This window comes from Chiloscyllium punctatum, chromosome 15 (genome assembly GCF_047496795.1).
Source record: "Chiloscyllium punctatum isolate Juve2018m chromosome 15, sChiPun1.3, whole genome shotgun sequence".
Lineage (NCBI taxonomy): Eukaryota > Metazoa > Chordata > Chondrichthyes > Orectolobiformes > Hemiscylliidae > Chiloscyllium > Chiloscyllium punctatum.
In genome coordinates, this window is record NC_092753.1 from 56,400,702 (window position 1) to 56,414,378 (window position 13,677).

Genomic DNA, 13,677 nt, shown 5'->3' on the forward strand with positions numbered 1-13,677 from the left:
CCATATACAGTCAGTGTTTGCTATGTTCAAATAAACAAGACTTCTGCGATATTCACAAAACGTTCTCCTGAACTCAAACATAGTATATGGTAATAACAGGTGACAGACAACAATGAACAGTCAGAGGTTGAACAGCATGCAGAGAACTGCAACATAAATAAGTGAATGGATGAGAAATTGCCAACAGAATACTTTGTGCAAGTTGCAGGTTTAAAGCAGGCTGAATAGTGACTGACCTGGAACTGGAGATTCACAAGGCATCATACCGCATTGGGACTAGCTACAAAACTTGCCAAGGAGCCCAGCAATGTTGTAGGAGGTTATGCAGATTGAATCCTAGATGAGAAGGAATCAGTGAAAGAATAGCTGTACATGACATAGTAGTTAAAACATTCAACGTCTACTTTGGTCTCCGAAAACAGATCATTGCTGAGTAAATTACAATAAGTGTATCCAGTGACAGAGAGAGAGTGTTCATTCAGTTATCTATACAGGCTGTCAGAAAATTGAGAAAATGCAGATTTAAAGGAGGAATTAATCGGAGACTAAATTGTTGTGAAAGTCTTGGATGAACGGTTGGATATTTTTACAAGTGAAAGACAATTTAACGTTACTGAAGGATGTTCAGTTGACCAGACAAGTGAAGAGTAGAAAACCTAATAGCACAACCATTAGAATTTATAAGGAAACTTACTGGAGTTTGTTCAGTTCAGGAGTAAAACATGACTACAGAGAAGTAAGGGAAACCTAGAGGGTGCAGTAGCTGCCATAATCCAGAGTGTCATTTTTGTAATAATAAGAGCCATTTTAAAGTAGCCTATTGCAGAAAGCAGCATGTACATCAGAAACAAATGAAAATCACACAATGACTACCAACATTCAAGAATTTGAGGATGTTAATTGCAGAGGGGTGTTGTTCTTGGATGAGATGAAATGATCAACTGGAAGTTGTTGAAGTATAGAAACTGATTTAAAACATATTCTAATCTGGATTCTGGAGCTGGAGTTTCAGTTCTTTCCAATGTTGAACTGTGGTCAAAGTAACCTTAAAACTCCAGAAACCAGAGAGCACACAGCTAAATTAATGGAACACATGACTGCCACACTTCAATACAAAGACAAGAAATTTACAGAAACTTTATTGATAATCCAGTATCAGAAATGGTCACATTTAGGTCAAAGAACTTTTGCACACTTACAGCGAATTTACAAAGTGGTGGAATTGTGAAGCCAAATGAAACCTTAAATCTTGACAGCTAATTTTCCACAATTAATCAAAGGACTTGGGTAGTTCATAAGGCTGGTCACATCAAGTTATTTCCTGAAGTAATAATCCTCTATGTTTATTTACACTGAGAAAAGATCCTCTTCCAATTTTGCAGAAGATAAAGCAAGAAGATAACTAAATGTTACAACAAGAAATTTTCTCATCTTTAAAAATCCTACAAATTGGTGTTCAGTGTGGTTCCTATATCAAACTCAAATGGATCATTGAGAATCCATGTAAATATCATAGTTGAATAAATCAGTAGGAATGGAAAATCATCCTATGTCATCTGTAGATGAGATTGGCAAAGATGGAAAAGAATTGAATTTTCTCAAATCTAGATGTAAATGGTAGTTTTAGTAATTACCTTTACGTGAGGAATTAATATTACTTTCAATGTTTAGCATACTGTTGGCTGAATACCTTTTGGTATTACATTTGCACCAGACATTTTTCAGCAAATGATAACTAGTATCCTGGGAGATTTGGAAGGAGTAACTTGCCACACAGATGGCATCTTAGTTCAGGGACCCACTAGAACATAGCCAGATGGAAACAGTGTTAAAATGTCTGAGAAACAGGACTCACCCTCACTTACAAGTGCACGTACCCACAGCCATATATTTAGTTCCTCTGAAACATCATGTGCAACAGAAGCCAATTCATGGAAAACCAAAGAGATTAAAGAGTTTCCATCTCCTTCGAATATCACAGAGTTTCAGCGATATATTGAGAGGGTGAATTAAAATGGTAATATTTTAAACCCGTTTAGCAAATGTTAATAAAACATCACACGTGCTACTAAGGTAAAATCAGGCTTGGTGCTGGGAAGAAGCCCAAGAGCTGTTGTTTGAATGGACCAAAGAAACACCTGAAATATTAGTCATTACATCCCAGAACCGTTTCTGATTGTTGCTGCAGATGCATCATTGACTGAATTGGGAACTGTACTATCCTGGGTGTGAAGAGATTGTAAGAGAGTTTGGTGTACTATGTACTATGCACCTTTGACTTGAAGAGAAGAAAGATTTTCAGTTAGTGAAAAGCAAGCATTACTGAATTGAATTCGCAAACATGACACCAAGATTGCAAGAATTTCATTTGAGGTTGATGAGATTTGCTGCTACAAACTGAATATGTGAAAGGGAAGAAATAGACCACAGGGGACGTCTCGGTCTGTTGGGTGACACGATGGTTTATGATGAGACATAGGTCATACCTGGAGTCCTTGGACTCAAAATCCAACAGAATTTCCAGCAAGATTACTTGGACATTACAAAGTGTATCTGTTTGGTGACCGGGGATCTCAAAATCATGGGATGGAATGATATCAAACTATATCAAATGTGCAGAGTAGTTCAAAGTGCCAATTCAAAGACCTACTCCATAAAAAATATATAAAGACCAAATAATCCTAAAATACAGGTTGCTATTCTATAGTGCTTGTTTCGTCAACTTGAATTGGCCGTAACACAATTGATGGATAGGAGATGCTGTTTCTAAAGCATGAACTTTTAAAACATGTGTTGGCTATAACACAATTACATCACTAACACTAAGTATTGTATTTAGACTAGATCACTTACAGTGTGGAAACAGGCCCTTCGGCCCAACAGGCCCTTCGGCCCAACAAGCCCACACCGACCCACTGAAGCGCAACCCACCCAGACCCATTCCCCTACATTTACCGCCTTCACCTAACACTACGGGCAATTTTAGTACGTCCAATTCACCTAACCTGCACATTTTTGGAATATGGGAGGAAACCGGAGCACCCGGAGGAAACCCACGCAGACGCGGGGAGAATGTGCAAACTCCACACAGTCAGTCACCTGAGGCAGGAATTGAACCCAGGTCTCTGGCGCTGTGAGGCAGCATTGCTAACCACTGTGCCACCATGCCGCCCATTTAATGATAACTTAAATTGTGTTTAAAATTTCATTCACACAGGTAACTGTTATCAATGATCAATAAAGATAATTAATCATGATTGTTAGCACAGTCCATATTACAGTATCTATGTTTGCCTAATTTTGAGAATCTGTTCCATGTATAACAATTTCCAAATTTGTTATTAGGCATTCAGCAGAGCAATCAAACACTGTGTATAAAAAAGTCATTTTCCGGAGATACACAGATGCATTATTTAGGGAACGCTATAATCATGGAGAAAGATATGAACACCTGGGAATACTTGGACCTGTCATCAGAGCAGAAGTTAATGATGTCATCAAGGTATACTGTAACATTTACATCATAGTTTACATCATCTTATTGCAAGCTCAATAGTAGGATCCTGCTTCCAGGTTAGTTTTAAATAGTATATTATATATTAATTTTTCAGTTTGACTCGATGAGTTTGATTTGTCTCAAATAAGTTGTAAATTCAAACTTTACTCCAGGATTTTGGTACATAGCCAATCCTGACAGGCTATGTATTACTGAGAAATTGGATGGCATGTTTCTATTTAAACAATCAAGCAGATATGAACATTACCACTTCAACTATTCAAAAGAAAAGTGGGATGTTCTCAATGTAATGTCCAATAATTCTTCTTTAATCTTCACAATTTATTCCATGCTATATATGTTTACATTGTTCCTGCACATCCATGTAAGCCAAATGTACCATGCAGTGTCTTGAGAATTTCCTGAGACAGACAATTAAGCACCGCACGCAAGCTTATATCCTGCTTTGATCTCTCAAATTCTGAAAAAGCTTCCCATGGCTTCTCAGGACTGAATCTTGCCTTTTTTGGCTCATAACAAGTTGCATTGAATATTTTTGGATGGTTTTTCATTGCAAGGCCTATCACTCCCAATTTCTCTCACGTCCAATTCCCACCCCATCTTACCACATACTGGTTCCCAGGACCTCTTGCTGCTCAAAGGAATTGACTGGTATCCCTTGCACCAGCACAACCTTTAAAAATACCAGGGCAAGCATTGTCAATTCAGAGATGCCCTGCATGGTTCCTGACACTTGCCCCAGGCATGGCATTCAGGGGGAAATTGGTGCCCCAGTTATTGGGGCAGAGACCAGGAAGTCCTGCTGGACAGGGTAATAGAGAAGTGGGACTTCCTGTACTCTCAAGACTCAAGAATGGAGGCCATGACACTAGACAATGTCAGCCTGGTTCAAGATTGCTACCCAGGTCAGTGAACCCTCAGCTGTCTGGAAGAAACCCCAGAATGATGGAAGAAGGTCAATACTCTTCTCCCCTTTAAGTAAAACAATCTTCTCTCCAATATATCACATACACTGTCACACAGCTACTGTATCCACTGTCCACCAAGGCTCATGCTCTACCACTCTCACTAATGTTGGCAACAACCTTCCTTCACTCACTGTCACCCAACCGCAACTCTGAAACCATGAACCTGTATGCTGTCTGCACTGGATACATACTCATACGGGACACCTTTCTGTTAGCACCAGGGCCAATGGCTGTGCCACTTACTTTTCATTTCTGTCTCTCGCACTTTCTCTTATTTCATGGGGAAGACAGCCCACAAAAAGCCTGCAGAAAGGCTCAAGATAGGTGATAGGCTGCCCAACATTTAGCTCCTTATCCTAATGGAGAAAGGCCTGAATCTGACCATTCTAAGTTGTTGTTGGATCATTTCCAAACCTCTGGATTGGTATTGGAGAAGGCCATGGTTCCCCGAACAAAGGCTATGCCTTTTGACTTGACTGAAGCCTGCTGACAATCATGACAAGCTTCCTGACTTTGTATATGTGCTAAATGGCAAGGTAAGCCACAAATAATATGAGCCTCATATTGCTGGCTGAGGGGAGTAAAGCAAGAAAAGGCAAGGCAATGGAAGGCAGGGATGCTGTGAGCAACCAGGTAATCTCAAAGTGAGTGAGTGCTACTGACAGTGAGCAAAGGTCTGTAGATGCAAACTGGTCTTGTCCATGAGCTGGGTGTGAATGCGTCCTTGAGGACACAGTAGCATTACAATGATGTGGTGTGTGCAGAAACATTCCTCAAGTGGATCAGATATGTGCATCGGGGTTGTTAGAGGTTGGCACATATCAGATGCCAATGTCTGTAGACAGGCATGTATGTATGCCTGTGCCCTTGGAGTGTGCCCTGAGATTTTAGTACCCAGTGTCCAATATGAGGGTCCTTTGCAGCAAGCAGTGAGCTGAATTTGCCAAATACCACTCTGGGGAGTTTTGTAAATTAGAAACCTGAACATTAGTGAGGCAAGTTGGTTTGTCAACAAGGCATTTAACAAATAATGAGTGGCATTATAGTGGCAGCCAAAGCTCACATCTCAAAGAGTCTCTATAAACATACTCCCTTGATGCTGAACATTTGTAATGTTCTTCATTCCCAGAATCAGAATGGACGCCCATTGTTCCTGTAGTGAGGAAATTGAAAGGTGACTCAAACCAGTTTGGTAGAATTGTCGATGCTGTAGGATTAGGTACATAGAATATTGATGAGATGATATTAAACTTCTTTGTAGAAATGATTTTGTAAATAAAGTGTTAATAATGTTCTAAAGCCTGCGCTTAATCATCAGGTTCTCTTTAAAAACTTTGCTTCAAGACCATACTCCATTCATGCCCATGGAGTGTCATATGAAAAGTCATCTGAAGGAATGAGCTATGAAGATTATTCCACTGACTGGTTTAAGTTAGATGATGCTGTTGCTCCAAACAGCACATACACATACGTGTGGAATGTGCCGCCTCGGTCAGCACCAACTTCTACCGATTCGGTCTGCAAGGCTTGGGTCTATTATTCCAGCGTGGACTATGTAAGTGCTCTACAAATAAAATGACAGAGGAGAATGCAAGCAATTTACACAGAAAACTGAAATATTTTCATTTTGCAAATGTTTAAAGTTTTATTTATTTCCTTGCAGGTGAAGGATATTAACTCTGGGTTGATCGGGCCTCTGTTGATCTGTAAAAATGGAACACTGAGCACCTTTAATGAAATTCCCGATGATGCTCGCGAGTTTGTTTTGCTCTTCAACACTTTTGATGAAACCAAAAGTTGGTACCTGAACGACAACAAGCACCAACTTTGTCAAGAATCCTGTGAGATAAGCAAGAACAATTACAATTTTAAACAGCACAGTACTTTTCATGGTATTTACTCCTTTCACAATTTTAAGATGTAATTAACTTTAAAACCCTTTCAGTAACCAGTGACAGAACTGCTATTTTTGATGGAAAGTCAGGTGTGATAGTGATTAGGAACCTTTGTAGTTTAATCCCAAGATGTATTTTTTTTGTTAAAGGTATTTCTTCTATATATTTTCCTTTTATTTTTTTCCCATTGAACCATTCTCCTGTAACCAAACAGTGAATACTGTAAGTCGTTTCCACAGCACCCAGCAATACATGTTGACCTGCTCTCTCACCATCAACAGCATCCCCCAGCCCCATTACCAACATGAGACATTTCTTCAATTGCTTCATTCTATATCCAGATTATTTTTATTTGCTAGCAGAATACTAGAGCTGGAATTTCTACCACAATATGCTGCCAATTCTAGTTAGGTACGTTCCTGGAGGTTTCATCCAGTGACCTCTTGACCACTAACAGTTTTGATCAGTCAAACATCCTTTTAACTGAGCTTAATACTTCTTTTAAAATAGTGAACAGACGTGTTCCAGCAATGATAAAGTACACAATTTATATAACTCTCGCCTTAACTTTAAGTGTACCATCTGCAGCAGTGTTCAGATAATTAATCTTTCAATCCCAGAGATCCCTAGACAATTCTGGATAGTTGGCAATATGAACTTAAGATCAGCACCCATTTTTACATAAAGTACATGCCAACAAAATGAATTCTTTCTGCCTTTGGATAGTAAACACATTCTGTGTCTTGTGACCAGATTACTCCTTTCATAGTACTCAGTAAAAACAGTTCCAAAACATTTTCTTTGTTAAATAACCACTTTGCTTTTTCAGCTATCAATGGATTTGTCAATGCCTCTTTAAGGGGTCTAGTGATATATGAAAAAGAGCTGGTGCGATGGTATTTGATTAATGTGGGAGGCTCAGATGACATGCATGCTATACGTTTCCATAGCCAGACATTTATTGAAAGGAGGGGTGGTGAACATCGTCTGGGCATTTACAACTTGTATCCAGGTAAGGATAAAGGTCTGCTCCTTCACTACACCCATAAAAGTACATTTAGATAACATGTTATTTAATGTTAAGGGAATCTAATCAATGCTGTGCTATACTCAAGTGCACTTCCTTTATATTTATTACTTTGTCTTTACTAGTAATAAAAGTAAGAATGGAATTATTTATACTTGACTAATTCTAAGCTCATCAGATATCCAGGTTGTCCTAATCAAATATGTTACTGAAATATATAGGTGCCTTTAGAGCCATTGAAATGTATTCATCAAAACCTGGAACATGGCTTTTAGGCTGTGAAAATGGAGAGCATTACAAAGGAGGGATGCAGGCACATTTGCTTGTTCTATCCAAAGGTATGTGCATATCCCTTATTATTCAAATACAATAATGTATTCCAGTTTTCTTTTTCTGTCACACACTAATGTACAAGGTTACATTAAATGAAATAAAATTTAATGTTCATCATCTCAAAATAACACTTGAAAATCATATTTCATTTCTGTGTTCCTGCAGTTCCTGAATGTCTGTTGTGACAATTACCAAATGCAAACATAGAAGGGACAGGAAATCAGGAATAACTGTAACCACAAACTGGTTCAAGGCTGTGACCTGTCTGAATGCATAAATAACATTGACAAGATATTATAGGCTTTGGTCTTGGAATTCAGACTTTACCTGAATTCCTTGATGGCATTTTTCAGAGTCAAAGCTAAAGACTTATACTGTCACTTTCCTTTCTAATTCTTCCACTTTTTATTTGTATTCTTTCTTTCTGTTCCTTCATATTTCTTGTTTCTCCTTATTTCATTATTTTTATCGTTTCCTTTTCTCGTTATTTTGAGTAGTAAAATTTGATTTGTGTAATTGGTAACAAGTGAAAGTACAAAATAACCACCGAGGAGCAAAATACTGACAGTTTATTGTTAACAAGACAATAAAAACAACTCAAAGAATATTTGGCATGGGCTACCGGTGCTAAACAGTCTCCTCTATTCTGTATGCATCAGCGCTCTGATAGCATTAAACATTTGGTAGTATTTGATGCAAAGGAGAGACAAACAAATGGGCAAGAAAAAACAATAGACTTAGGGATTGGGAATAGTTTAGAAGTCAGCAAAGGAGGACCAAGGGATTGATTAAAGAGGGGAGAAAGTAAGTTTGTGGGGAACGTAAAAACTGACTAAAAGTACCTATAAGTATGCAAAGAGAAAAAGATTGGTGAAAACTAATGTTGGTCCCTGATAATCAGAAATGGGGAATTTATAATAGGGATAAAAGAAATGGCTAATGAACTTGCTTCCGTCTTCACAAAGGTTGACATGAATAAAGTACCAGAAATGATGGGGAACACAGGATTCAGTGAGAGGAAGGAACTGAAGCAAATCTGTAATAGTGGAGAACTGGTGTTGGAAAAATTGATGGGATTGAAACCTAACAAATCCCCAGGGCCTGGTAATCTACATTCCAGAGCACTTGAATGAATGGTGCTAGAAATAGTGGATGCTTTGGTCATCATCTTCCAAGATTCCTACAGAATGTGGGTTAGCTAGTGTAACCCTTCTGTTTAAAGGGGCAAGTTTAGAGAAAATAGGGAATTATATACCAGTGAGTCTGACATCAGTAGTGGGGAAGATGTTGGAATCCATTATCAAGGTTTTCATCAAATGAGCAATTAGGAAATAGTGGTAGAATCAGGCATATTCAGCATTTACCCAAGGGAAATCCAGCTTGATAAATCTGCTGGAATTCTTCAAGGATGTAACTAGTACAGTTGATGAGGGGAGTCAGTGGATGTAGTTTGTTTGGATTTTCAGAAGACTTTCAACAAATTCCCGTAAGAGATTAATGTGTAAAATTAAAGTGCATGGGATTGGGGAGAGTGTATTGAAATGAATAGAAAATTGGTTGGTTGACAGGAGACAGAGTGGGACTAAATAGGTCTTTTTTTAAATGGCATGCAGTGACTGGGGAGATACCATCTGGATCAGTGCCAGGAATGCAGCTATGTACAATATATATTCATGATTTAGTTGAGGAAACTATCGGTAATATCTCAAAGAAAATGCAGATGGCACAAAGCTGGGTGGGAGAGTGAGCTGTGTCAAGGATGTAGGCATGTTGCAGTTTGATTTGGAAAGACTGGGCAAATGCATGTTCGATGCAGTTTAATATAGATAAATATGTTATCCACTTTGGTCAAAAAAAGAAGAATTTTTATTTGTATTTGAGTGGTTATATATTGAGAGAGGGGAATATTCAACAATTTCTGGGTGCCCTTCTGCACAAGTTGCTGGAAGTATAGGTAGTTCTTGGGTAACTGCATTCCAGCAACGCAATTTGCTTATAACGTCACTGAGGAATTTGAGGAATGGGAGTTTTGAGAACGCTTACCTCTGCTCACAATAGCACAATTCCAGTGGTGATCGTTTCACAAGTTTTGTTTTGTGCAAGCACCAATGTCAACGCTAGTCTTCATGCTGATCTGTGCATGTGTCAATGTCAGTGGCAACAGAGCAACTTTCTGTGAGAGGTACAGTACAGAGAGCAGCTCTCTGAAGGGAGGTACATTGAGCAGCTTCCTGTGAAAGACACACTAGTCCTAGATTATCCCTTTTTTGAAAAAATGGAGGGGCATAAGCGCCCTGGTGATAAAATTGCGGGTGGTGAACACAAAAGAAAGGCTATAACACCAGAAGAGAAGTTTGATATTATAAAGTGTTTTCAGCGTAAGCAGAGAATATGTGACACAGCTCGCTTAACAGGAATGAGCGAATGAGGGAGTTTACCTTCAGCACCATGATGACCTTCTGACCCTCCATTAACAATATTTTTCAATTGTACTGTGTTAAATTTACTTTTGTTTCATTGATAAATTTGACTTGTACCTTTACTTTGGCTGTGCTATACTTTGTGTCGGACTGTTCAGTGATTTTTCAGCGATCGCGAGTGATACATTTTGCTAGTCTGCCCCAACCCCACTTTTCCCAAAGGCCCCATTATTTATAGTAAGTGATTTTCTATGAAGCGAGGTTTCGCTGGAATGCAACTATGGCTTTTATAGGAGAACTACCTGTAATTGGGCAAATGCAGCAGGCTGTAAAGAAGGCAAACTGAACCAGAGTTGTACAGCACGAAACAGACCCTTCAGTCTAACCTCCCAGGCCAAGCAGATATCCTAAATCTAGTCCCATTTGCCAGTACTTGGCCCATATCCATCTAAACCTTTCCAGTTCATTTACAGATCCAGATGATTTTTAAATGTTGTCATTGTAGCACCCTCCATCCTTTCCTCTGGCAGCTCATTCTAAACACACACCACCCTCTGCGTGAAAAGTTGCCCCTTAGGTCCCAGTTAAATCTTTCTCCTCTCACCTTAAATTAATGGCCTCTAGTTTTGGATTCCCACACCCCAATGAAAAGATCTTAGCTATTCGCCCTATCCATGCCCCTCATGATTTTATGAATTTCTATAAGGCCAATAAGGGGAGAGGCCACATTGGTTTTGGTACTGGATAATGAACCCGGCCAGGTGTTAGATTTGGAGGTAGGCAAGCACTTTGGTGGTAGTGACCACAATTCAGTTATGTTTACTTTAGCAATCGAAAGGGTTAGGTACAAAGCACAGGGCAAGAATTATAACTGGGAGAAAGGCAATTTTGATGCGATTAGGCAAAATTTAGGATGCATAGGATGGGGAAGCAAACTGCAGGGGATGGGCACAATTGAAATTGGAGCTTATTCACGGAATAGGTACTGTGTGTCCTTGATAAGTATGTACCTGTCAGGCAGGGAGGAAGTGGTTGAGCGAGGGAGCCATGGTTTATAAGGAAGTTGAATGTTTTGTCAAGAGGAAGAAGGTTTATATTAGGATGAGACATGAAGGCTCAGTTAGGGCGGTTGAGACTTACAAGCTAGCTAGGAAAGACCTAAGAAGAGAACTGTAAGAAGAGCCAGGAGGGGACATGAGAAGTTGTCAGCAGATAAGATCAAGGAAACCCTATAGGTATATCAGGAATAAAAGAATGACCAGAGTAAGATTGGGACCAATCAAGGACAGTAGTGGGAAGTTGTGCGTGGAGTCAGAGGAGGTAGGAGAAGCACTCAATGAATATTTTTCCTCAAGTATTCACACTGGAAAAAGACAATGTTGTTGAGGAGAATACTAAGATACAGGCTACTAAACTAGATGGGATTGAGGTTCACGAGGAGGTGTTAGCAATTCTGGGAAGTGTGAAAATAGAAGTCCCCTGGGCTGGATGACAACCCTGGTAATTATAGACCAAAGAGCCTTACTTCGGTTGTGGATAAAGTGTTGGAAAAGGTTAAAAGAGATAGGATTTATAATCATCTAGAAGGGAATAAGTTCATTATGGATAGTCAACATGGTTTTGTGAAGGGTGACACACACCTTATTGAGTTCTTTGTGAAGGTGACCAAACAGGTAGATGAGGGTAAAGTGGTTGATATGGTGTGTATGGATTTCAGTAAGGCATTTAATAAGGTTTCCCATGGTAGGCCACTGTACAAAGTATAGAAGCATGGGATTGAGGGTGATTTAACGGTTTGGATCAGAAATTGGCTAGCTGAAATAAGACAGCGTGGTGGTTTCTGGGAAATGTTCATCCTGGAGTTCAGTTACTAATGGTGTACCGCAAAGATCTGTTTTGGATCCACTGCTGTTTGTAATTTTTATAAATGACCTGTAAGAGAGTGTGGAAGGATGGAAAGTAAATTTGCAAATGACAGTAAGGTCGGTGGAGTTGTGGTCAGTGCCAAAGGATGTTGCAGGTTACAGAGGGACATAGATAAGCTGCAGAGCTGGGCTGAGAAGTGGCAAATGGAGTATAATATGGAAAAATGTGAGGTGATTCACTTTTGAAGGAGCAACAGGAATAGACAGTACTGGGCTAATGGTAAAATTCTTGGCAGTGTGGATGAGCAGAGAGATCTTGGTGTCCATGTACATGGATCTCTGAAAGTTGCCACCTAGGTTGATAAGGTTGGTGAGAAGGCATACAGTGTGTTAGCTTATATTGGTAGAGGGATTGAGTTTTGGAGCCATGAGGTCATGTTGCAGCTGTACAAAACTCTGGTGCAGCCGCACTTGGAATATTGCGTACAGTTCTAGTCACCGCATTATAGGAAGGGTGTTCAGAGGCGATTTATTAAGATGTTGCCTGGTATGGAGGGAAGGTCTTTAGAGGAAAGGCTGAGGGAATTGAGGCTGTTTCATTAGAGAGAATAAGGTTGAGAGATGACCTAATTCAGATGTATAAGATAATCAGAGGGTGAGATAGGTGAGACAGTGAGAGCTGTTTTCCTCGGATGGTGATGGCTAGCACAAGGGGACATAGTTTTAAATTGAGGGGTGATAGATATAGGACAGATTTCAGAGATGGTTTATTTATTCAGAGAGTTGTAGGGGCATGGAGCACTCTGCCTACAACAGTAGTAGAGTTGCCAAATTTAAGGGCATTTAAATGTTCAGTGGATAAACATATGGATGAAAATGGAATAGTGTAGGATAGATGAGCTTCAGATTGGTTCCACAGATCAGCATAATATCAAGGGCTGAAGGGCCTGTACTGCATTGTAATGTTCTATAACGTAACCCTCCCCCCACCCCCCCACCCAACCCCCGCCAGCCTCTGATGCTCCAGGGAAAATAGTCCAAGCCCATTCAGCTTCTTCCAAAGCTCAAACCCTCCAATCCTTGTAAATCTTTTCTGAACCCTTTCACGTTTCATAACCCTTTCCTTCCTATAGGAGGGAGATTAGAATTGCACGCAATATTCAAAAAAGTGGCCTAACCAATGACCTGTACAGTCACAACATAACATCCCAAGTTTATGTTCAATGCAGTGACCAATAAACGCAAACATACCAAATGCCTCCTTCATTATCCTCTCTACCTGTAACACCACTTTCAAGGAACTATGAACCTGCATTTCAAGGTCTCTTTGTTCAACCACATTCTCCAGTACTTTACCATTAAGGAGAGTGGTTAGCAAGGTTAGATCTCACGAAATATAGGAAGAACTAGCCATTTGGATACAGAACTAGCTCAATGGTTGAAAACAGAGAGTGGTGGTGGAGGGTTGTTTTTCAGACTGGAGGCCTGTGACCAGTGGAGTGCTACAAGGACCGTTGCTGGGTCCACTACTTTACATCATTTATATAAATGATTTGGACGTGAGTATAAGAGGTATAGTTAGTAAGTTTGCAGATGACACCAAAATTGGAGGTGTAGTGGACAGTGAAGAAGGTTACCTCAGATTACATCGG

General features: G+C 39.7%; 1 protein-coding gene across 1 annotated transcript in view; it reads left to right on the forward strand.

Moving 5' to 3' along the window:
* Positions 1 to 13,677, forward strand: part of f5 (coagulation factor V) — a 118,998-nt gene that overhangs the window by 79,390 nt on the left and 25,931 nt on the right. Inside the window, exons 14-18 of the mRNA XM_072585179.1 lie at positions 3,346 to 3,502; positions 5,804 to 6,040; positions 6,149 to 6,377; positions 7,210 to 7,392; positions 7,629 to 7,745. Of these exons, the coding sequence (XP_072441280.1) occupies positions 3,346 to 3,502; positions 5,804 to 6,040; positions 6,149 to 6,377; positions 7,210 to 7,392; positions 7,629 to 7,745 (923 nt within the window). The remainder of the gene's footprint in view (positions 1 to 3,345; positions 3,503 to 5,803; positions 6,041 to 6,148; positions 6,378 to 7,209; positions 7,393 to 7,628; positions 7,746 to 13,677) is intronic.